The 25,975-nt window shown below is 46.9% G+C and overlaps 1 protein-coding gene across 17 annotated transcripts in view; it reads left to right on the forward strand.

Annotated features, from left to right (window-relative positions):
* Positions 1–25,975, forward strand: part of ARVCF (ARVCF delta catenin family member) — a 309,481-nt gene that overhangs the window by 275,627 nt on the left and 7,879 nt on the right. For 13 of the 17 annotated variants that reach the window (XM_060269758.1, XM_060269755.1, XM_035098126.2 and 10 more), the window contains exons 10-16: positions 470–620; positions 2,791–2,983; positions 7,785–7,896; positions 8,737–8,827; positions 10,556–10,609; positions 20,352–20,443; positions 22,473–25,970. In XM_060269758.1, coding sequence (XP_060125741.1) covers positions 470–620; positions 2,791–2,983; positions 7,785–7,896; positions 8,737–8,827; positions 10,556–10,609; positions 20,352–20,443; positions 22,473–22,583 — 804 coding nt within the window. In that variant the 3' untranslated portion in view covers positions 22,584–25,970. Of the gene's footprint in view, positions 1–469; positions 621–2,790; positions 2,984–7,784; positions 7,897–8,736; positions 8,828–10,555; positions 10,610–20,351; positions 20,444–22,472; positions 25,971–25,975 lie in introns of those variants that run through there. The other 4 variants (XM_035098127.2, XM_035098131.2, XM_035098129.2 and 1 more) reach the window with 1 other exon arrangement.

Here is a 25,975-nt window from a genome sequence, read left to right on the forward strand (position 1 = left end):
GCACTGAAATGAATGGAGTGGATGTCATTAATTCAGTTAAATCAATTAACTTACATAAATCATGTGCATAGTTATGTAAATTACATGAAATAGAGGACCGCAAGGCAAATGGCATAGTATTTGATGGAAACTGAAATGCAGTGCAATGAAAGCAGCGCTGATTGTGACCAAGCCAGGCTGGAATGGATCCATCCAGTGTTTCTCAGATTTGGGTCCCCGGCTGTTGTTGGACTACAACTCCCATCATCCCTGATCGCTGGTCCTGCTAGCGAGGGGTGATGGGAGTTGTAGTCCAACAACAGCCAGAGACCCAGGTTTGAGAAACACTGCACTAAATCAACCTTCTTAAAACGCAAAATCTATTTATTTATTTATTTTAAAGAAATAATGTTTATAGAAACATGGGCCTTAGACTTGAAGCCCCTCTAAATTTCTTGAGTGTCCCCCCGCCCCATTTCTTCCTGGTCAGTGGTCCACGTATATCCGTGCGACAGTGCGAAAGGAGAGAGGCCTTCCAGTCCTCGTGGAGCTCCTCCAGTCTGATTCTGACAAAGTCGTGAGGGCCGTGTCCATCGCTCTGAGGAATCTCTCCATGGATCGCCGCAATAAGGATCTCATAGGTATGTTCCAGCTGCTTTCTGCAGCAAATGAGTAGGTCCCTGAAATGAGGCACAGAGGATGTCTTCTGCTGGAGATCTATCCCCACAGCCAATGTTGAGATGGAAAAAATTTTTCTCCCCCTCCGCATCTCTAGGTTATTTGTGGGGCATCGGGATTTGTTCATATATATTTTTTCAGAATATAGTCCAGCCCCGCACAAGGTCTGAGGGACAGTGGACCGGCTGAGGGACAGTGGACCCTGCTGAAAAAAGTTTGCTGACCCCTGGCTTAGAACTTCATCCTGCTGAATGGCAAAAAAAACAGCATTGGGGGATGCTAAGCCTTAGTCTCCCGAAAGCATTCGCAGTACTATTAACATGAAGGATATGCACACCTTGTTCAGGGCTGAGCTGAGAATATGCAAGGCAGCGCTCTTTGTGACCCTGTGGGTCTCTTCGGAGGACATCTTGAGAGTAAACTGTTTATGTATTGGCATTAAAGCACGGCCAAAGCAACTGTTCCCCCGTGCCTGTATAATGAAAGCTGCAAAGGGTAATATATGATTGCCATGAAATCTGCAGCGAAGGATGCAAACCCCTGTGCTTTTTTTCCTGATGACCACAACTTTTCTTTTGCAGAATGTGCTCGCTTTGGGCAATGAGTCTTCAGAAAACTTTCGAGCAAGGATCTGAAGCTTGTGGGAACCCTCACAAAGATCTATTGATAGCCCCAAATTACAAAGAGGAGCCTTAGGGCTAATCAGAAATGGCATTAATGTTTATTTAATCTCTTGTCTTCCTTGTTTGTAAGCAGGGTGGATAAAAATCAATGATTTTTACAAAATGAATTTTTTTATTTTTTTTAAAAAAAATATTTAAATCATTTTTTAAAATCAGATTTTTAAAATAAAATGCTTTTGGAGGAAAAATCTTTCTAAAGATAGTTTTCTATTTCAGTTACATTATAGTCCAAAGGCTATTCATCAGAAAATAAGCATTTGTTTTAAGCTTTTCATGTGTGATAAAACCATAGCTGCCAAGTCTCCTGTTTTCCCTGGGAAACCCCCGTTTTTAAAGCCGTTTCCCGCTGTCATCCCGAATGGCGAAATATCCCTTAATTTCCCCGGATTTCTTTTGGTGCCACTCCGCCCATGTCTGGGCACCAGAAATCGGGCAGCGCCGGCACCAGAAGTTGCTTCTATGCATGTCTGGACATGCGTAGAAGCGACTTCCGGTGCCTGCGCTGCTGATTCCGTATTTTTCTAACCGGGACTTGGCAGCTATGGCTAAAACTCAGTCTGTTGTTGTTTTTTAATCGTTTAACGACATCAGCTAACAAACATGGATACATATGCTATAATGTTATTGTTTGAGTTAAATAAATTCTTTAAATTGTTATTAAGGAAATGATTATTTTTCTCCTTCCAATAAAGTACAGCAGAAAAGTTGTCCAAATATAAACAATAATTTCATAATTATCTGCCTATGTATTTCTAATAGTATAACCAAATCAGTAATTTTTGATATAACTGTAAAAATTACTCTGAAAATTTATCATTCCAAAAATGAAAGCTTCATCTGGTTGTAAATATTAAGATTATACCAGCAAGAATGAGTCTTTCTGTAAAAAATGATTTAAGTAAATTTTACTGACTAGCGATTTAAATCGTGAATTTAAATCAATTTGATTTAAATCAAATCCACCCTGTTTGTAAATTTATGGTCTAATTTTATATAGGCAAATTCCAGCCCTCCAGATGTTTCGGACTACAAGTCCCATTACCCCTAGCTAACAGGACCAGTGATCAGGGATGGTGGGAGCTGTAGTCCCAAACATCTGGAGGGCCGAAGTTTGCCTATGCCTGAGCTAGCTCATAGAATCATCAAACTGTGGAGCTGGAAGGAACTCAGAAGGTCATCTAAAACATTTAGATGCCTAAAGCATTTTTTGTTTAGACAAGCCTACCCAAATACGTAGAATGCTAATGCATGCTTTAATCAGTTTATTGCTGGTTTTCATCTTTTTTTGGTGGTTTTCAATAGCTGCGTTTAACTGTTTATACGGATAACTTGTATTGTTTTGTTTATTGATTTTTGTGACGAGACCTTATACAATCAAACACCGCATATGTTTTATTTAAAAAAATTGAACGATCGCATTGAACTAACGAGAGCCCTTTCTGTTCCTCAGGTAGTTATGCCATGGGGGAGCTAGTGAGAAATTTACCCAGCAAGCAACAGAGGTCTTCGAAAAACCTGGAGGAGGACACTGTGGTTGCAGTCCTGAATACCATCCATGAAATCATTACCGACAGCGTGGAAAATGCCAGGTCCCTGATCCAGACGCAAGGCATTCAGAAGCTGGTCGCTATCAGCAAATCGAGGTTAGTTTTTCTTTAACATGCCTGCAAGGACGAAGGATGCTACCATCTACCTGCTCCTTTTCATCTGGCAGTGCTGGGTTTGGAACATGCATGTGCTCTGCTGATGAGAGATGGTGCAGACGGGAGAGGGTAGCTCAATTTGGAAAGAGCCCCTCAGATAATGAGTATATACAGTGGTACCTCGGGTTACGAACACGATCCGTTCCGCGTTGCAGTTCGTAACCCGAAAAGGTCGTAAACCGAAGCGCCATTTTGCGCATGCGCAAAGCGCGCACGACACTTCTGTGCATGCACGGAACGTACGGCGACGAAAAATACTTCCGGGTTTGCGGAGTTCGTAACCCGAATTGTTCGCAACCCGAGGTGGTCGTAACCCGAGGTACGACTGTATAGAGAATCATGGGAGGGCAAATCCTGTTTTTCTCCCTAAGAATTCCAAATGCACTTGTATTTCTGATTGTACTATATTAGAGTGCAGTGCCAGCTCCTGGTTTCAGAGGGCCTTGGGTAATAATAATAATAATAATAATAATAATAATAATAATAATAATAATAATAATATATTATTTATGGGACCCAGGTGGCGCTGTGGGTTAAACCACAGAGTCTAGGGCTTGCTGATCAGAAGGTCGGTGGTTCAAATCCCTGCAATGGGGTGAGCTCCCGTTGCTCAGTCCCAGCTCCTGCCCACCTAGCAGTTCGAAAGCACATCAAAGTGCAAGTAGATAAATAGGGAAGGTAAACAGTGTTTCCGTGTGCTGCTCTGGTTCGCCAGAAGCAGCTTTGTCATGCTGGCCACATGACCCGGAAGCTGTCTGCGGACAAACGCTGGCTCCCTTGGCCTATAGAGTGAGATGAGCGCCGCAACCCTAGAGTCGGACACGACTAGACCTGATGGTCAGGGGCCCCTTTACCTTTACCATTATATTATTTATAGCCCGCCCATCTGGCTGGGTTCCCCCAGCCACCCCGGGTGGCTTCCAACAGAATACCAACAACAATTAAAAAAGTGATAAAATATCAAACATTTAAAACTTCCCTAAACGGGGCTGCCTTCAGATGTCTTCTAAAAGTCAGATAGTTGCTTATTTCCTTGACATCTGATGGAACGGCATTCCACGGGGTGGGTGCCACTCAGGGCCGTCTTAAGCGCCCCTGGCACCGTGGTGTGCTGGATTCCTCCGGCGCCCCCCGCCCCGCCCCATTTCCCAGCGCAGTGGGCGGGCGCAGCGCGGCTGCCACAGGTGCTGCTGTGCGGCGGGCGGGCGGGCACAGCGCAGCTGCCGTGCGCGAGCTGCCCGGCGGACCAGCCAGCCAGCGGGCGGGCGCAGCTCGCGGCGCCCCCCTGGCGGGCTGGCGCCGTGGTGCCCTGCGCCACCCAGCCTGGCCGTAGGGCCGGCCCTGGTGCCACTACCAAGAAGGCCCTCTGCCTGGTTCCCTGTAACCTCACTTCTCGCAGTGAGGGAACCGCCACAAGGCCCTCGGAGCTGGACCTCAGTGTCCGGGCGGAACGATGGGGGTGGAGACACTCCTTCAGGCATAGTGGGCCGAAACCTAGGAATCTGTCTTATACCAAGTCAGATCAATCTCTCATCTAGTTCAGTCTTGTCTCATCTAGTTCAGTCTTGTCTACACTGACTGGCTGGAGCTCTCCGGGGTTCAGTGAAGCGTTCCTTACTGCCGTCCCTGGAGATGTTGCAGGGAGACCTCAAGGCCTTTTGCTTTCCAAGCAGATGCTCCGCGTCCCTTCCTCTTGGTCCCCCACCCCACCCCTGTTGCCACTGCCTGTTGGCTTCCTTTCACTTTGAACCCAACCAACACCACCAATCAAAGAGAAAGAGGACAAGTTGGCCAGGAGAGGTTATTTGCTCCTTGTTCTTGTGTTGTTCTCCCCTCTGGCGCCAGCTATGCTGGAGACACCCAACATTTCACTTCTTGGCTCCATGTCCTGGGCATTAACATTAGCTTAGAGAGCATTTGTATTGAACAAGGAGCATACTGGAGGACGTCTTTTGTGAGTGTAAAATAAAAAAATTCCTTCAGTAGCACCTTAAAGACCAACTAAGTTTTTATTTTGGTATGAGCTTTCGTGTGCATGCACACTTCATCAGATACCTATCTGACGAAGTGTGCATGCACATAAAAGCTCATACCAAAATAAAAACTTAGTTGGTCTTTAAGGTGCTACTGAAGGAATTTTTTTATTTTGCTTTGACTCAGACCAACACGGCTACCTACCTGTAACTAGAATTTTGTGAGTGTGTGTGTGTCTCTCGTCCTAGGATAAGCTAAAGAGGTCGTGGAAAGCACAGGTCGAGAGGATAGGTTGCTAAGTTTGGGCTGGTGCTCTGGGCTGTTTGGGTTAGCGCACTGCTTAACCCCCCCAAGACTCAGGAGCACCACTGGATTTGCCCAGGTGCCTGTTTGCTGAGCTTAAGCATGAGCACTAACTGGTGCATTGGACTTAAATATATATTTGAGCTTGAAAGAACACTCCCTGCACATCTGCAGGAACTGATTTTCTGTTCTGAGCCAGAGAAGGACTTTTCGGGGCTCTGGTGCTCACCTCCTCTTCAAGGGAAGCGTTAGGAGCATCATGTTGACCATTCATATTTCTAAAGCAGGAAATAAAATAACTCTGGGACATCTGGGGCTTCCAACTTTTTGCGTTTCATCTTTTGGTTGCGCAGCCGGAGCGCTTAATGCACATTCCGTAACTGCTTATCGTAAATCACCGCCCTTAATAGGTTGAGTTGACTTCAGAGACAAGATCAATAGAACGAAACGATCAGTCATCTTGGGACAGATTCCCTTGTTGCCTGCTCTATTCCTCAGCATCAGGCATGCATTTATCAGGCATCATCATTTAAGGAAATCCAGACATTTATTGGCAGAGTGGGAGACGTTTGTCCTTTCACAACATTCCATTATATGGATGGCAAGGATAAGGCTGTTAACAAAATAAACTGGCCCAATGTGCAGCGATCATAAGGAGATGGGCAATAATCTCAAATGGCTCTCATTTGCACCACAACAGTGGGGCGGAAATATTTTTATTTCTGCATACTCTAACCCAGGCATAGGCAAACCAGGGCTCTCCAGATGTTTCGGGACTACAACTCCCATCATCCCTAGCTAACAGGACCAGTGGTCAGGGATGATGGGAGTTGTAGTCCCAAAACATCTGGAGGGCTGAGTTTGCCTATGCCTGCAGTCTAACCTCTTTCATGCATTGCGGGTTTTTTGAGGGGGCATTTACTGAGACCTTTCACAGGTGCCACAGGAGGTCCTGGTGGGCACACTGGTGCCCGTGGGTGCCAGGTTGGCTACAACACTTATTTGTCTTGAGTGGAACGTCCACCACCACCTTTCCCTTTTTGAGGCAGCTGGAAGGGAAGCACAACTAAGTATTGCAATGAAATAATTACTGTGAGTATATGCTTTTGGTCTGTTATTTTGGCCCCGAGACCATTCATCTCCTCAAATTACTCCATAGGAGCACCTTGGTAGTACATGGACAATTTACAAAATGCAGAAAAACCCAAGCAAAAAAACAAACAACCAGATATATAATGACTCGTTCAATAAAGGGAACAGAAATATAGGGACAGAGTTAAAGTATTAAGAAATAATGCCCGAAGTGTAAACTTTGTCTTAGGCTATGTATTATCTGAAGCTTAGATCCTTAAAGCTTATTTGCAGAAGCCACGATCCTTAAAACTTATTTGCAGAAATGTTGGTCAGAAGCTGCTTTCTCCTGGCTTGCGATTCCAAGGCATGGATGCAAATATTTCTCAAACTCATCACAGGCAGAAGCGAGTCAAAAAGGGCAAAGCCACATTCCAGAGCCTTTGCAAGCAAGACAAGTGAACTGTTAAATGGGAGAAGTTATATTTATATTTAGGATTTCATGAAAATCCAGGGGTTCAGGTGGGCTAAGCTGTTTCTACCTCCTTCTTACACCTCAGTTCCATCCAATCACGTTTGAGGCATTGCTTGTCATACAGTGCGTGAGTACCCCAATTTTTTTTGCAGGCACCAGCAGTGTTGAAAGCAGGGTTGTGTGTGACCATCCTAAAAGTGCCACGAGCACAAATAATCATGCCTGAGAAATAAAAAAGATATATGTAGGAACCCTAAGATAAATGTAAAGGTAAAGGGACCCCTGACCATTAGGTCCAGTCACGAACGACTCTGGGGTTGCGGTGCTCATCTCGCTTTACTAGCCGAGGGAGCCGGTGTACAGGTCATGTGGCCAGCATGACTAAGCCGCTTCTGGCGAACCAGAGCGGTGTACAGAAATGCCGTTTACCTTCCTGCCGGAGCAGTACCTATTTATCTACTTGCACTTTGACGTGCTTTCGAACTGCTAGGTTGGCAGGAACAGAGACTGAGCAATGAGAGCTCACCCCATCGCAGGGATTCAAACCGCCGACATTCTGATCAGCAAGCCCAAGAGGCTCTGTGGTTTAACCCACAGCGCCACCCACGTCCCTTCAAATGTATCATGTCATAAACATGGCATAGCTGCCAAGTTTTCCCTTTTCTCGCGAGGAAGCCTATTCAGCATAAGGGAAAATCCCTTAAAAAAAGGGATAACTTGGCAGCTATGTAAACATGGTCATGAGAACTGGCCCTTTGTAATAGTTTCAGATTCAAGAGAACGGCTGACCGGTCCCGCCAGATGCTTACATTTGTTAATGACTTAAATTGTCAACAGGCTTCAATATCTGAATTTGACTTACAATGTTTGCTTCTTTGCCTGCCTTCTTCTCCCCACGCCCCGCCCCTCCCAAACCAGCCAGTCTTCCAGGGAAACGAAAGCAGCCTCTCACGTCCTTCAGATGACCTGGAGTTACAAAGAGCTACGGAGCATTTTGCAGAAGGAAGGCTGGAACAAATCCCATTTCCAGGTGAAGGCAACCAGAGAGGTCTGCTCAAGAGCTGTTGGAGCAAATGGGGTTGGGAAAGCGAAAAGCGAGCTTAGTGGTTGCACGAGGTTGGGAAGGGAATGCTCTATGGGTCCACATACAAGGTTTCTAACACTGAAACAATTGTTGTAAGTGCAACTATCAGCACAGGCTGGTCCAAAGGGGGCACTGCCCCACCAACTTCAGCCAGCCCTGGGAGTTACACTGCCTGTCAGCTTCCTCCCCTTAGTGTTGCCTTTCTGGAACTCGACAGGGAGGAGGATGGGGAATGAAAAGAGGATTTCTTGGCTCGGTCTGTCATTGGCTCTGCCTCCACATACCAGTTAGGCTTCCCACCTTCTGCCCCAATGGGCACCAGGCAACCTCTGACAGCCACTTTAAAACTAATTTTGGAAACACACAGCAAAATCACAAATGGCAATTGGTGAGACACAACTCCCCAGTGCCCCAGCCAGAATAGGGTGCATACATCTCTAGATGGAGTGGAGATGTTATGCTTAACTTATCAGCAGGTTTGTTGCTGCTGCCCCTCCTGGTAAGGAACAGTGATTCACCTGTCAGGAAAGTAATAGAGCAGCATTGTCGCACCTGGAAAACCGCTTCCGTCCTCCCATCCCAGTAAGACCATAAAGCACACAAGCTGGAAAAATGAGCTCTCAGTATGCCGACTTATTGCTGACTACCGCCATACTAAAAATAGGAAGTAGGACACAGATTGGTTTTGTTGGAATGAGCGTTTCATGATAACTTTCTGAAGCGGGTTTTGCTTTCCGCTCTGTTCCCTGCAAAGCTGCTGACTCTGGCGTTTCCCTTTCTTTCCAGTCTGCGTCTGCGACTCCTAAGGGATCCAAAGGCACCTCTTGCAAGTCTGGCTATGACGACAGCACCCTGCCTCTTGTGGATAAAAGTCAAGGTCTGTGTTCATCCCAGAGGGGCCCGTCTTGAGCTGCTGCTAGCAGTCGTGTGAAAATGAGAAGATACTGGGGGTCAGGCTGGGCGCGATGCCAAACATTCATTCTAATGTGTTTATTCAGTAAATATATATTCCACTTTTCCTCCCAAGGAGCTCAGGGTGGCACAACAACCCTGCTGAGTAGGTTAGGCTGAGAGACCGGCCTCATTTAAATCAATAACATACAACTCTAAACAGTTATGGCTCCCCACAAAGAATTCTGGGAAGTTCACCTGGCGCCTTCATTATACACCTTTAGGCGCCAGGCAAAAACGTTCCTTTTTAACTAGGCCTTTGGTTTATTTTATTGACATCCTATGTATGCCATTTTAAAATGTGGTTTTGGGGTGCGGTGGGGTTATTGTGTTGCTGTTTTTATTTTGATTATGTATTTTGTGGTTTTATATTTTGATTTTGTTCTGTGAACTTCCCTGAGACCTCCGGGTTTAGGGCAGTATATAAATTCAATATTGTTATTACTCTTACTCTTATTAATATTATTATTAATTTGCCTCATGGAGCTACAATTTTCAGAGTTGTTTAATGGTCAATCCCTCACCCTAGGGAACTCTAGGAATTGTAACTCTGTGAGGAGACCCAGGGGTGGGGGAGGTCCCAAATACTCTCAGGACCTCTAACAAACTCTATGGATTTATTTGTGGAATCCATGACAGTTGAAAGAGTACAATAGTGCTTTAAATGTAAATAGTGTTGAGAATTCCTAGGAAGCCCTTGTTCTCCTCGCAGAGCTACAATTCCCAGAGTTCCCTGGGAAGAGGGATTGATTGTTAAACCGCTCTGAGGGGGGAATAGGCATCTCCTAACAAACTACAGCTCCCAGGATTCTTTGGGAGAAGGCATGGCTATTTAAAGTGGTATTATGGTGCTGCCTCGCCAGAGTGGTGCATGCTCTGGCTATCTCCCGCTTGGACTACTGCAATGCGCTCTACGTGGGGCTACCTTTCAAGGTGACCCAGAAACTACAACTAATCCAGAATGCTAGACTGGTGACCGGGAGTGGCCGCCAGGACCATATAACACCGGTCCTGAAACACCTACGTTGGCTCCCAGTACACTTCAGAGCACAATTCAAAGTGTTGGTGCTGAACTTTAAAGCCTAAATGGCCTTGGCCCAGTATACCTGAAGGAACATCTCTACCCCCATCGTTCAGTTCGGACACTGAGGTCCAGCGCTGAGGGCCTTCTGGTGGTTCCCTCCCTGCGAGAAGTGAGGTTACAGGGAACAAGGGAGAGGGCCTTCTTGGTAGTGGCACCCGCCCTGTGGAACGTCCTCCCATCAGATGTCAAGGAAATGAACTACAATCTGACTTTTAGAAGACATCTGAAGGCAGCCCTGTTTAGGGAAGTTTTTAATGTTTGATGTTTTATCACTTTTTTTAATTTATTAATATTCTGTTGGGAGCCGCCCAGAGTGGCTGGGGAAACCAGATGGACGGGGAATAATAATAAATTATTATTATTGGATGGGGTATAAATAATAAGTTGTTGTTGTTGTTGTTGCTATTGTTACTTTAAGTGGGTTGGAAGTCACCAGCCTGTAAACATTGGCTTTTAGCACACGCTCCCTCCACTCAGAAAACTCTTGCCTCCTTCCATCTCCCTGTGGATTGTGAGGCCTGATCCGCCTCTCCAACAGACCAACCTAGTTTCTATTCTTCTCTCCCGTAGATAACGAGAAGACTGGAAGCCGGGATATGATTCCTATGGATGAACTCGGGCCAGGTAAACGCATTTATGGATCAGTCACTTCTGCCTTTCTCCCATAGCAAAGCCTTTCCCTCACATGGGAGTTCAGCTTCTCAAGAACAAGTGCTTTCAAACGTCTGAACTTGACATTTAGAGCTGTTTTTTTTCTCTTTCCAAAATATCAATAGTATTTTTAAGTGTGCGTGTTTGTAAAAATGTAAAGAGGCAGGTAGAAATATAGATTCTTGTTCTTCTTTGGCTACACTTTCCATTTTTAAGTTCGGAATAGAGTGGTTGCTTTGGAAGATGGTCATAAGGCACAACATGACCAGTCCAAATACCCGTCAGTGCGCGGGTGTGGATTCTAAGGATACACTATTGGTTAAAACTTCTTCTTTTTTCCGGTCGGGTTGGCACCTCTAACATTGCTAGATACCTATTATTCCAATTGGAAAGACACTTTGTATGAAAAGTTAAGAAGTTTGGGGTTTTCTCCGCAGACCTTGATAGCGGCAGGATATGAGAGAGAGCTAGAAACCAAGTGCGCCAACGTATCTGGGACGTGGAGCTGCAATGTCACATGGGCAAAAGGGACAAACATGCTGCAATGAGAGATTATGGGAGAGGGTTCTCTCCTGCAAATTTTCTGACTAAATTACAAATATCCAAGTACGGATATTCCTCCACCATGGCCAAATTTAATGTGCTCCCCTCTGCCCTGTTGCAAGGCAGGTATGAGGGTAAACCGTATGAGACACGTGGCTCATCGGAAGTAGAAACAAATTTACATGTATTGTTATACTGCAGTTTCTACGAGGATTTACGTTTGACCTTTATTACCCCACCTGTACAAAAGCTTAAGAACGAACCAGAATCCCAACGCCTGAGAGCCTTGGTAGAAGATAAGGACCCCGAAATAAGACCAATGTTGCTAAATTATGTGTATCTGCTATTAGACGTAGGAAATGTTGTGTATTGAGTCAAAGGATTTTATATCTGTATTATTATTGTCTGTATTTGCATTAGGATAAAGTAACTGCCTTTTGGTTCCAGAGGGTACAGCTACTATTGGTTCATTTAAGCTGCTGTATTTGGATCCTCTGTCTTATTGGTTTCCTCCAAAAGGCAGCACTGTGATTGCTTGATATTGTTCCCTCCAAAATGTATCCCTTCCTAGCTAGTCCCCTGTCCCTATAAATGTAGCTTTCCTCTCCTCAGTCTTCAGTCTTGTTCACTTTAATAAAGAGCTGTTACTAGAGAACTGTCTCCAGCATGTTTTGTCAAGAGAGCTGAAATCACAAACCCCACGTCACAACAACTGGCGACGAAGGTGGGATCCGGAATGCTGAGGAGCGGTTAAACACAACCCTGCCTCAGAGTCCGGATTGCAGCTGAGAACAAGACTCACTGGCCAGCTGAGAAGACGACCCTGCCCGCTAGGACAATGGAGAGTCCAAGGGTATTGGAGCCCTTCCAGCCATCAGAGCCCCACACCTGGGAAGACTACGTCGAACGCTTCGAGTTCTTTGCAGTGGCTCAAGGGATCACCGATGCCAGCAAAAGAAGGGCCACATTCCTGAGCTACTGTGGGCCCGAGACCTTCAAGCTGGCCAAGGCATTACTTGCTCCAGCGAAGCTGAGTGAGACATCTCTCAAAGATATTCTTGCCTGCCTAACAAGCCACTTGGCGCCTACTGAGACCAAGATGGCCCGGCGGATGGAGTTCCATAAGAGGCAGCAGCATGCTGGGGAGTCTGTATCCACATTTCTGGCTGAACTCCGGAAGCTCGCTCAGCACTGCGGCTTCCAAAATCTGGAAGAGACTCTCCTGGATCGGTTTATTGGTGGTCTGAGCAGCAAGAAAGCCAGAAGACGCATCGTGGCTAAAGAAGAGGTTACCCTTGCTTCAGCCTTGAAAGAGGCCACCGCCACGGAGAATTATGAAAGAGAGGAGCTTGATGCCAGTCGCAAGGCCACTAAGCCACAGATAGAAGTTGCGCATGCCATGGACGAGCTAGAGGCTACTCCGAGCCAGAGCCCAGTCCGTGGGGTCGAGTCGGTGCGTCAGGCCTGCACAGTGCACAGAGATCACCGAGGCAGTTGCCCAGGTTGTGGCGGAAACCATGAAAGGAAGAGTTGTCGTTTCAGGGATGCTATCTGCCGGACGTGCGGAAAGACGGGTCACATCGCCAGGGTCTGTAGATCGGCGGCGTCGGGAGCGACAGGAGCACCTAGACTGGAGCATCGCAGACCGCCCACAGCAACTCGTTTTCTAAAGGACTGCCACTACGTAACGGAGATCAACGGGAGGGCCGTGCAGTTTCCAGCGCAAGGCAAGGCACACGTCAAGGTGAAGATTGAGGGTCAGCAGTGCGACATGGAGGTGGACTCCGGATCCGCATTCACCATCGTGTCGGACCAGACCGCGAAGACATTCTTCCCCAGGGGTAAGTTGCCCCCTCTGGAGCCCTTTCCGGCAACCTTGCAGTCGTACTCAGCAGGCCGCATCCATGTTATGGGAATGTGTGCCGTGAGAGTACAGTTCCGGGACAAACAGGCTGTACTCAAACTGGTGATTGCGAAGGGCAGTCGCCCCAGTCTCCTGGGCACTGACTGGTTCCCTGCCCTGGGACTGAGTATCTCAGGGCTTAATTCAATCCAAACCTGCCCTGAGATGAGTGAGGTATTATGCAAGGAATTTGCTGGTCTCTTTAATGGAAAACTGGGTTGTTATAAAGGGCCCCCAGTTGACTTCGAGTTGGACCCCGGGGTGGCTCCAATCCGACTCAAACCAAGGCGAGTGCCATTTGCACTGCAACCCAAGATCGAGGCAGAGCTGGATAAATTGGTCAAGCAGGGAGTTCTCTCACCCGTGGACTCTGCTAAGTGGGAGACTCCAATCGTCACACCCCTTAAAGCAAATGGGGAAGTCAGGATATGTGCAGATTACAAATGTACTATCAATAAGGCACTCAGGGGAAACTCATACCCCATTCCAGTCGTATCACATCTGTTGGCTAAACTGGCTGGGGGCAAGGTGTTCGCCAAAATTGACCTGGCACAAGCTTACCAACAGCTGCCAGTAACCCCACAATCAGCGGAAGCACAGACTATTGTCACACATAAAGGGGCTCCTGTAACAGCTACGGATATAGCTGAGAAAACTAGGAAAGATGCTGTTCTCTCCCGTGTGCTCACTTGGGTGGGGAGGGGGTGGCCAGGTGGTCCGCATGAAGAAAAATTCAGGCCTTATGCGACAAGGCAGCACGAATTGTCCATGCATAAGGGTTGTCTCCTATGGGGAGATAGGGTGATAATCCCAGCACCACTGAGAAACAGGGTTCTTGAGACGCTTCACATGGGACACCCGGGAATGGTCAGGATGAAGTCGCTAGCCCGATGTTATGTGTGGTGGCCTGGAATGGACCAGAACATAGAACAATGGGTACGAACATGCAAGGCATGCCAAGAGGTGCGGCCAGAAGTGGCCAGAGCACCAGTCCACTGGTGGGAGCAGTCCAGGACTCCCTGGAGCCGGCTGCACATAGATTTTGCTGGGCCATTCCAAGGGAAGGTCTTTTTGGTTATCGTTGATGCATATTCCAAATGGTTAGAAGTGGCGATGGTCCCTAGCATGGCATCAGCTGCCGTAATCAAGGTGTTGAGGCAGCTGTTTGCTACCCACGGGTTACCTGAGACCATTGTATCAGATAATGGGGCAGCTTTTGTATCCCAAGAATTCAGGGCATTCTTGGCTGATAACTTTATAAGAGGGGTCACATCCGCGCCCTTTCACCCATCCTCCAATGGGCAGGCTGAGCGCATGGTAAGAACAGCCAAAGAATCCATTGCGCGCTTAATGGAGGGTAACTGGTCGGCTCGCATTGCGCGAATGTTATTTTTGCAGCATGCGACGCCGTGTACTGCGACGGGCAAGTCGCCAGCCGAGCTGCTCTTAGGTAGAAGACTGGTAACGGTGCTGGATTATGTCCACCCAGATAAAATGCCAAACCGTAATTCAAGAGCAACCCCCCAGGCTGAGACTGACACAACAAGGTATCTCGCCCCTGAAGATCTGGTCTGGGTGAGGAACTATTCACGAGGTCCGCGGTGGGTGGCCGGTGTGATCACCCGGGCTAGTGGACCTGTGTCCTATTATGTGACCTTGGAAAATGGGCAAGTTTGGAAGAGACATATAGATCAGCTGAGGCGCCGGGCGCTCAGCAGGGAGGAGTCAGATAATTCATCCCTGGCTAATGACGCACAGCTGCAAGACCAGAGTGAAAATGGTCCAGAGGTACAGTCACCAGGGGCTTCAGCAAATGAACCAGGGTCTGCTAGTCCTCATGATGACGAGGTACAGGTCGGGGACCCTGAGATGTCTGGGACTCCATCTGTTCCTGATGAAACCCCTATAGCAGCCCCTCCACCACAGGTAACACCCAATCCAGAACCTGCAACACCTGTTGTCAGGAGATCAGGTAGAAGTTGTAGGACCCCACAGTACCTGAGGGATTACGTCTGCTGTGCTCACTAGGGGGGGAGGGGTGTTGTGTATTGAGTCAAAGGATTTTATATCTGTATTATTATTGTCTGTATTTGCATTAGGATAAAGTAACTGCCTTTTGGTTCCAGAGGGTACAGCTACTATTGGTTCATTTAAGCTGCTGTATTTGGATCCTCTGTCTTATTGGTTTCCTCCAAAAGGCAGCACTGTGATTGCTTGATATTGTTCCCTCCAAAATGTATCCCTTCCTAGCTAGTCCCCTGTCCCTATAAATGTAGCTTTCCTCTCCTCAGTCTTCAGTCTTGTTCACTTTAATAAAGAGCTGTTACTAGAGAACTGTCTCCAGCATGTTTTGTCAAGAGAGCTGAAATCACAAACCCCACGTCACAACAGGAAACAAGAGCTTCTCAATGGCAATTTGCAGGGGAATGCTAACACTTAACTTCATTTATGTTTTTTTAACTTTAAAGCGTTGTTGTTTTATCTCCATTGAAATTGTCCCCTGTATCTTTCTATGTTATACGCTGCTGACTCGTTGCATGAGTCGAATTGGTCTGTGACCATTTAATAAAATTTGATTTGATTTGAACATGACCAGTCCAAGGAAGTTGATGTTGAAGAATCATTGCTTCAACACTGGTGATCTTTGCTTCTTCCAGTACACTGATATATTTAGGTGTGGGCAGCTCAGTCTAATTTTATGTGGCCCTCAAGATAGGGACGGGTGAACCTGACAATCATGGTTTCTCTCAGTTTCTCAGTTTACTAATCTTAGGTTCAGTTCCCCACATTTCCAACATCAGTTTGTGTTTTTGTTTTCTTTACAGAGAGTCAGCACTTCAATGTGAAGTTCTAGTGATATGCAAATTACTGCATGCATTTTTGTCTCATATACATATTTTTCTGCAAGCAGTTTTCCATAAGATACTGCTGGTTTTTTGTATGTAGTTTTCACTAATGTATGCAATTTTGGTTACAGGTAGGTAGCCGTGTTGGTCTGGGTCGAAGTAAAATGAAAAAATTCCTTCAGTAGCATCTTAAAGACCAACTAAGTTTTTATTTTGGTATGAGCTTTCGTGTGCATGCACACTTCTTCAGATACAGTGAAATAGATACAGTATGCAATTTTGTACGCACTTTACCTAGTGTATGAATTACTTGGTTGGAGAACTGCATGGCAAAATTCGGAGAAGCATGCATTTCAAAGGAGGGCTGCGTTTCAGTTTGCATATTGTTTCAGGAAGTGCAAATTAGGTAGATTTCCCTTTCAGTGCAACTGAATTTGAACTGAATACAATTTCTCCTCCATCCTTACCCTTGGTCTAACTTCAGAAATGGCCTGGAAGCATACTGTCCTTCCCTTAGCTGCCCACTGGGCTTGGGAAGAAGAGTGAGACGAAGGGCTGACAGAAAAGGTGTGTGAAAGAAATGGGGACGGTGGTGTCAGAAAGAGAAAGAGGAGTTAGGGTGGCAGAAGGAGAAGGGAGAAGATTTTGGGTACCACCACTTTGGGCTCTGGCTCCACTCACCGCTGGCATCAGCCCCACCCAAAATTGGCAAGTGAAAACGGCCCTCCACAGGAAAAATGAAACATCTACTTGTCAGTAAAGCATGATTATTTAATTGCATTTTCTGGTAATCTGCTCTTATGGTCTCTTGCTCCAGCTTGTGGAGAATCAGAAGTTTGAAAGATCCAAATGGTACAGAATCATTCTAGAGCAGGGGTAGGCAACCTAAGACCCGGGGGCTGGATGTGGCCTATCTGTCTGTCCAGGGCAGCTGTCTATCAGCTCCATCTGGTACGCAGGCTGAGACCCCACCTCCCCGCAGACTGTCTAGCCAGAGCTCTAGTTATCTCCCGCTTGGACTACTGCAATGCGCTCTACGTGGGGCTACCTTTGAAGGTGACTCGGAAACTACAACTAATCCAGAATGCGGCAGCTAGACTGGTGACTGGGAGTGGCCGCCGAGACCACATAACACCGGTCTTGAAAGATCTACATTGGCTCCCAGTACGTTTCCGAGCACAATTCAAAGTGTTGGTGCTGACCTTTAAAGCCCTAAATGGCCTCGGTCCAGTATACCTGAAGGAGTGTCTCCACCTCCATCATTCTGCCCGGACACTGAGGTCCAACACTGAGGGCCTTCTGGCGGTTCCCTCATTGCGAGAAGTGAGGTTACAGGGAACCAGACAGAGGGCCTTTTCGGTAGTGGCGCCCGTCCTGTGGAACGCCCTCCCAGCAGATGTCAAGGCAATAAGTAACTATTTTACTTTTAGAAGACAACTGAATGTGGCCCTGTTTAGGGAGGCTTTTAATGTTTAATAGATTACTGTGTTTTATTTTTCTGTTGGAAGCCGCCCAGAGTGGCTGGGGAAACCCAGCCAGATGGGCGGGGTATAAATAATAAATTTATTATTATTATTATTATTATTATTATTATTATTATTATTATTATTATTATTATCGCCTTCTAAATCCGGCCCGCAGACGGTCCGGGAATCAATGTGTTTTTACATGAGTAGAATGTGTCCTTTTATTTAAAATGCATCTCTGGATTATTTGTGGGGCCTGCCTGGTGTTTTTACATGAGTAGAATGTGTGCTTTTATTTAAAATGCAACTCTGGGTTATTGGTGAGGCATAGGAATTCGTTCATCCCCCCCCTAAATATTGTCCGGCCCCCCCACAAGGTCTGAGGGGCGGTGGACCAGCCCACGGCTGAAAAGGTTGCTGACCCCTGTTCTAGAGGCATTTTGGGAATCGCTGGGGTGGGGGCATTGAGAAGGAAACAGGCTTGTACAGGAATCCTACAAAAAAATAAATAGATGAAACAGATGAGTTATGGGGCAATTGTGGGGACTGCTTTCACGTGTAATTCAGAGGTGTTTTTTAATAATAATAATAATAATAATAATAATAATAATAATAATAATATATTAATAAACAAAATAAGCCAAAGAAAAAGAGCATAAAGAAAAATACTTTTACAGCAGGTTTAAAGCAGCATATGGTTAGATGTCATCACTGAGTAGTTTGCAGATTTTGGTTAACTTGGTTAAGCTCCCTGAATTAGTTCATTCCAAACAATGTTCATTCCAAATGATGGTTTACTGCAGATAATGCTAAGCTAAAGGGTATGACTCCATTTACAGCTGGTTCCTATATTTTCAGTCTGCGCTGATAAAAATCCAACATCTAAGAGTTTCGGATTTGCATCTGGAATAAAAAGCACTTAAAAATAAATAAATAAATAAATGTTAGATCCAGCTTTCTCATCTATGAGAAGGAACGTTGCGTGGGTTTTTAAAAACCAAGTACAACTCCTCTTGAAACCTAAAACTGTAACAACAGGAAGAAAAAAAATTCTGTTGTGTTGCTTTTCATATCCCTCACTTCAAACCTTCCAGCCAGCATGAATAAGATGTCAATATGTTCCTTGCTTAAGGGAAAACTCTGATATACATCCTCTCGGTGGGAAGAGATTCACTTCAAATGAGAGCGCGCTGCAGGGTGACCATGTATTAACCAGCCTTAGCAGCGAAAAGCTGAGGATCAAAAGCTACTTTGTTGGAACACCTTAGTTATGTATTAATCTAGATAACAATGTACCCAAAGTAAAAAGGGTTTTCCATCGATCGTTGTGTATTGTGAATTTAAGAAAGACTTACGGGGGTGTAGAGGGAAACTGGGTCTCACATGCAGGCAACGGCAGATGGTAGGATTAAGAACGCCATCGTAGGACTATTAGATGAGGCTGGTGGACCAAGCTAATGGCCCGTCCAGTCCAGCATCCCATTCTCACAGTGGCCAACCAGATGCCTATGGAGAAGCCTGCAAGCTGGGCATGAGGGCAACAGCACTCTGCCTGTCTGCAGTTCTCGACAACTGGTATCCAGAAGCACTATGCCTCTGACAGTGAAGAGGGTACATAGCCTACATTGACAGCCTTGTCCTCCATGAAATTGTCTAATCTTCTTCTAAAGCCATGCATGTTGGTGGCAACCACTGCCTCGAGCTCGAGGTGGGATATGTGGTTTTCCAGAGGAGCAGCCTGCACTCCCTCCTCATCTACATCTTCCTTAGGGTCATAGCTGCCAAGTCTCCCGTATTCCCCGGGAAACCCCCGTTTTTCCAGCTGTTCCCAGCTGGAAAAAACGGAATTTTTTTGTTTTTCCCCGGTTTATTCTGGCGCGGCGGCCATTTTGGAACTGGGCGGAGCATGCTCAGAAGCGACTTTTGATGCAGCTCTGCCCAGTTCCAAAATGGCTGCAGTGCGACTTCTGGCGTGGCGGCCATTTTGGAACTGGGCAGAGCTGCATCAAAAGTCGCTTCTGAGCATGCTCTGCCCAGTTCCAAAATGGCGGCAGCGCTACTTCCGGTCTGCTACTTCCGGTCCGATCCCTTATTTCTCCGACAGGAACTTGGCAGGTGTGCTTAGGGTAGTGTGTGGGGTTGTGACAGGTATTTGCGAAGGTGGTCCTTCAGGGGAGGGGCTAGAGATCCGTTTCCTAGGAGGTCTTCACCTCTGAAAGTTAGGGGTGTCTGAAGCAGGGCTGCCAGTGGACATCCGAATAGCCTGGCAGGTTTGTGGGGCAATAGGGAATCCTCCATTATGCCCAAGTGCTCAGATACCATAAGAGCATAAGGATGACCATTGCTACCCTTTGAAAAGACCTTACAGGTGCTCACCTGACATCATGGGCCCAAAGGGTGTGGCAGCACTTTTAAATGATAAACTTGCACATAAATTAAGAATAGCAGGAGGAACCAGACGGAGACACATTCGTGGGATAATGATGGAATTCTAGTTCGTTTGTGAATAATCTAGATAACAAAAGACAGGTCCTTAAGGTCCACCCATAATATACAGGCATTATAATATTTTAGTTTCATTGGATATTGTTGTTGTTGTTGTTGTTTAGTCGTTTAGTCATGTCCAACTTCTCCAGGGAGAAGATTTTCTTTTCAGCTAAGGCAAAGTACCAAGTCGATTCATTATGGGTTTTATGTTTTTATTCTATAATTTTGCTGCATCGTTTGGGACAATTTGTTCTAATGTATCCAGATTTTTTAAAAAAAGAAAAGAAAAATACCTACAGATGCTAGCAGTGGAACGACGTCTGTGTGTGTGTGTGTGTGTGTGACCATGTGTGCTAGTTTTGGGATGGGGTGAAGGTTTGTATCCACTGTGATGCTGTTTTTGAAACAGTGGAACGGGCACCCATTGATGCCGCAGCTTCCTTTATGGCCTTCCTGTCATTCCTCTGCAGATGGCTACTCAACCATCGATCACCGGGAGAAAGAGCGAAAATACAAAGCCAACGACAACATGGGAGACGCGTCGGAGAAAGAACCACTAAAAGTAAGCTATGTTCTTCCGAGTTGCACATCAAGCATTTGCAATGTCCCGTCCCGTCCTTAGCTGCCAAGTACCCCATTTTTCGCGGGAAACCCCCAGATTTTAATCCGTTTCCCGCTGTTCTCCCGAATGGAGAAAAATCCCGGACATCCCCCTGATTTCCTACCTGCCAGGGAGCCTCCATTTTGGGTGCTGCTCTGCCCATGTGTGGGCACTGGAAATAGGGCAGAGCGGCACCAGAAGTCGCTTCTACGCATGCCCAGCGGCCACCACCAAGATGGCCACCGCCATGCGGCCACCACCAAGATGGCCGCCGGGCATACGTAGAAGCAACTTTCGGTGCCACTCTGCCCTATTTCCGGTGCCCACACATGGGCAGAGCAGCCCCGGAAGTTGCTTCTATGCAACTTCAGGTGCCGCACTGCTGCTGATCCCACAATTTTCAGCGGGAGACTTGGCCGGTATGGTCCCGTCCCCCTGCCTTTTAATGGAGTTTTGTGGGCCAGTGTAAGGCAGAATTAATTTGAATTGTTCTATATAGAGGTGCAGAGCTCCCCTTTGAATATCCTCAGCCATCGTGGCTCTGATAATACCATCTGCTCATCTACAGAGGAGAAGATACTAGGCCTCACCTCCTTGCCTTTGGCCTCTCTGTTGCTGCCGCTGGTGCCTATGATTTTCAGTAGCACTGAAGATCAGGGAACCTGTTGTATTCATTAGCAGTGAAGATCAGAGAATCTATTGTATTTGTTGGTAGTGAAGATCGGAGAATCTGTCGTTCCCCTCTGTGGTGTTCCCAACCCTCATACAAGACACCGTGCTTCCTAGAAGCTGGATTTTCTGCTGTGGAAATTTTGATATAAAGAATGGGCGTAAAATAAAACCTTAGGTTGGCACCTCGGTTTTGGCCCACCCTCCACACCACCTGCCCAGCCTGTTGGGAGGGCAGGGGAATCCCTGTGGGCCACTGTCTCCCAAGGGCCTCTGCTTCCCTTTACTCTCTTAGAGTGACCCCTCACCCTCGCGGTTCTAAGAAGAAGGGAGTGTGTCCCATCGCTCCACATCCTGAGGCCATTTCCTTCACAGGAAGTTTGAGTGGAGGAGGAAGAGCTCTTGGGGCAAGGCATTTCTGTGAAAAGCTAAGACTGGGGTGACAGCAGCAGCCATGTTTGACAGAGTCCTGGGCAAAGTGTGTTCTAGCGAGCCCCCTTCCTCTTTTGGTTTTGCCTGGCATCATTAGTTGCTAGGACTGGGTGGCAGAGGGCCACTCTTTTAATGGAGTCAGTGGTGCCATTGGGGCAGGAATTTGGGGACTAATGTCTAGAGCCAAATGAGCAGGAGAATCCCTCAAATTAAGCGCTGCATGAAGTAACACATACGACCGTCTGTAGAGAGCTCAGTATGCCCCTAAGACAAGGATGGGAGACCTCAGGTCCTAGGGGCCAAATGTGGTCCTCCACATCTCTCAATTTGGCCTTCTAAACTCTCCTCAGAACAGATCTCCCAGGCCACACCTCTCACTGATCCCCCCAAAACCCCACACAAAAGTTTTTCCTGACCAGAAGGCATTCTTGAGGAAGGCCATAAAGGAAGCTGCGGCATCAATGGGTGCCCGTTCCCCTTTTCTCACGAGGAAGCCTATTCAGCATAAGGGAATTTCCCTTTAAAAAAGGGATAACTTGGCAGCTATGGCCTCTTGCATGTCTGGATGGAGGACAGAGAGGAGTGTGGGTAGAAAGTAGCCCATTGCAGAAAGAGGAAAAATTACATTTGTTGCTCCTCCCGCTTTTGCCTCTGGCTCCACCCACCACTGACTGACATGTGGGCCTCAGAGGTTTGCCCAGAAGGGAGTGCAGTCATTGGGCTGAAGAAGGTAAAATTTACATTCATTGCTCCACCCAGTGAGAGTCCTGAGGTCCAGATAGAAATACATGGAGGGCCACATTGAGCTCCAGGGCCTGAGATTCCCTGCCCCTGATTTAGCAGCTCCTTACATATGGTTTGCTTTTGTTCTTTGTTCTGTTGCTTTCAGTTCCTCCATTTGGAAACCAACCCCAGCCTTAAAGTCTATAGCTGTGCAGGAGACTTTGTCCTGAGAATAGTCACTACCAGCACCTCTGCTCCCTTGTGGTTTCCGTGGTGAGAAGAACTGGAACTGTGTGCGAGTGTCTGTGCAAAACTAGGCGAGGTCTACTCCATAGGCTTGTGCTCAGATATAACCTGGTTTCCCATCCATCCATCTTACTGGTGGACATGGAACATGCACCCACTTATTCCCTATGTTACGGGTTCCAGTGTTCCTGGGAAGGGCTGTAGTTCAGTGATAAGAGCATTTGCTTGCTACTAGAGAAGCCAGGAACTGCACCAGCAACAAATCCGTATGGCTTCTGCCTTCGAAAAGCTCCTTGCCCTCGGTCCTCTCCCAATATGTCAAGCTGCGCTCATCATCTTTTTCTCTTTTTTTGTCCTTACAGTTTTGTAGTTAGCATCCTGTCCTGGGGAACTTTGTATCAAGTTGCAAGGATTGTTTCAGCTCAGCAATTTTGTCAGGGACTTTTAAATTTCCATCCGCCTGCCTCGTTAGGGTAATCCCTTGTCTTCCCAGCCACACTCACAGTGGCAACTCCAATAAGCCGCATGCTTTATTTAGCTGTGCTCGAGAGCCTTAAAGCTGTGGTGTGATCGCAAGACCCACTGCCCTCTTGACCCGCTGCTCTGCTTTCCATACGAAGTTCCACTGGGCAGCACTGTTAGTGGGTGAAGATTACAGCTGTGTGTGGATGATGAGACCTCAGTGACCCTTATAGCTGGTCCTGCCCCAGGGACACCATTCTTGTTGATACCCATTTGGCCTGACTGCATTCTTCTCCTAAGCCTGTGCTCGGCCAGGAAAAGGGACCTACCAGCTATCCCCTTTTGGCCCAGGTGAGCAGCACACACATTGCACCTGCCTTTTGTGCCAGGAGCACAAAAGATAGGAGAGGAGAGAATTTTTTTGCAGAGCTTTCTCACCTCAAGTGATGGTGGTGTCTTGACTGAGCTGTAGGCAGCAACCTGCGGCAAGGCAGCCCCTAAGAACCAAGAGCCAGGAAGCAAAGCGAGCGCTCGGGTCTGAAGAGTGAGTCAGAACTAAAGGACAAACCAAGAGGCAGGATCCAAGCTGCAAGTGAGAAGTCAGGACTAGAGCAGCGTGCAAATGGCTTCTCATGCTCCAACCTGCTTGCGGGTAGAGGAATCAGGAGGGTGTAACCACTTGACTAAATTTCTCAAGGGGAAGGAAAAGTTCTCCGACAGTTTCTCAAAGAGGTGGAGCTCACTTTTAGCAGTAGCACAGGTCCCTGCTCTCCTCCCCCCTACAAAGGTATGTGTGTGTTAGTGCGGCATTGGTTCAAGATGGGCAAGTGTTTATTCTGTTGCAAGGTGAGAGATAGGCCACATTGCTCCATGGGCTGTATACTGTAGAACAGGCTTCCTCAACCTCGGCCCTCCAGATGTTTTGAGACTACAATTCACAGCATCCCTGACCACTGGCCCTGCTAGCTAGGGATCATGGGAGTTGTAGGCAAAAAACATCTGGAGGGCTGAGGTTGAGGAAGCCTGCTGTAGAACAAGAAGAAGGCACATGTTTCTTACAATGCAGTCCTAGGCATGTCTACCCATTGAGTTTAATGGGACTTAACTTCTAGTCCTGTCTGCTGTCTGCTGAGCAACAGCCATTGGGTACCACAAATCAATACATACAGAGTCATCCTGAAGAGCTAAAATGGGCATGATGCAGGATATCGTTTGAATGGCCTGGCCCTGGTGGGTGTTGTTTTTACTTTGAATGCAGCTGTGGGCGTTCTGAATTTTATCAGAGTAGCAGCCACAGGGTGGTCAATCCTTCCTTTGTGGGCTATCTTTCCAATCAAAATCTCCTCCTTTCCGCAAGTGCTTTCTCAACTACAAGGGGAAAGATACTAGTTCTAGGCGTATTTTTCCCCGAAAGGAGAAAAGATGCTCAGGAGAGGAGCAGCTGGCAGCTAAAGGATTAAGCACTTCTGCTCCAATCAAATTCAGAGCCTCCACAACTGCTATTATAAAAAAATATTTAAAACCCAGCAGGAGACATACCAAGTGTCACTGGTATTGTTTTGTCTATTTATACAAAAAGAAATTGATTTTTCCAACAATGAGAACAATCATAAAACGGTAGAAAGCAGTAGAAGTATGAAAGCTCCCCAGTCTCATTCCTGCAAATTAAATATTCAAATGTTGCAGGTGCCGAAATGTCTCTGCCTTTGTGGAAGTTAAAATATGTAAGCCAGTGCTTCATCTTCGGCTGCTGGGCATATGCCTTGTGCCATTTAGGTGCTTGGTTGCTTGATGTCTCACACTAATAAGGCATTAGACTTCTGGTAGGTCTCTGCATTTTCTCTAAGGAAGCCGTTCTTGACCCCAAAATGTCAAGGAGCCCAGCTGGTTCGTAGGGGTGCTGGGCGAGGTCCTTCTGTTGCTCACTAGTCAGCAAGTTCTGCTTTGTATTCTTCAAAAGCCTTTGCCAAAAATGTGAAGTTCTGTTCTTATTAGCAAAGCAAAATGAGGTCATATACACAAGCTGGATATTTTGGCTTCCCTCCTCTCTCTCTCTCTCTCTCTCAGTTCAAGTCCATGCTTTTACGTTTTACTCTCAGGCTCAAACATGAATCAACACGAAACATGGATCAAGGAAGGAGAATGAAGTTTTCTCCTAATGCCTTTCCCAAGTTCAGCTTTTGCCACACTCTGAGCAAGCCAGTAGCAGCCACTGTTAGAATGCAAAGCAATACATTTTGGGGAGGACCTGTGGCCCAGAGGTCGATTGCTCCGTTAGGCGGAGCCACAACACTAGCTTCTGGACAGCAGAGTTGTTGCCGCTTACCGGGAAGAGAAGAGGGCAAAGCAGTGGGGAGGTTGGTGCAGTGTTTGCACACTGGCAGGATTGCCGGATTGGCTCTGCTGATGTGCTTGCACTGCGTTAACCTCCCTGCCACTTTGCCACATCTCCCTTGCTGGGAAGCTAACACTCTGTCCTAATCCCACCCTGGGCAAGTCACTTCCACTGGGCAGACCTCCAGATGTTCTTGTACTCCAACTCCCATCAGCTCCAGCCAGCATGGAGTGATGGGAGTTGTCGCCCAGCAATTTCTAACAGGGCAGGGTGCAGATTCCCTGCCCCTGGCAATGCAATATCCTCCTCTCCTCCAAAGGCAAGGTGTGTGTTGATCTCCAGTGCTTGTAGTTGATGGGCTCCACTGCCGCGAGAGCCACTTGCCGTGAGCTACAATTCCATTGATGCATCCAGCACTGTGTGGCTAGCGCTCACCGCTATTGTGACTGGAGTTTGGAATGACGCATGCTTTTGACTGATTCTGTCTCTCTCCCTGTTTCTCTCTCGTTTTTCTTTTCTGCACTAATGCTACCTTGCAAACCTTTTGAACTGGCAAGTTTGTTTGTTTGTCTGTTTGATTAATCTGCTCTGTTTTGCCTTTTTAACGCCTCACCCTGTCTGCTGCA

The sequence above is a fragment of the Zootoca vivipara genome, chromosome 17 (assembly GCF_963506605.1).
Source record: "Zootoca vivipara chromosome 17, rZooViv1.1, whole genome shotgun sequence".
Classification (NCBI taxonomy): domain Eukaryota; kingdom Metazoa; phylum Chordata; class Lepidosauria; order Squamata; family Lacertidae; genus Zootoca; species Zootoca vivipara.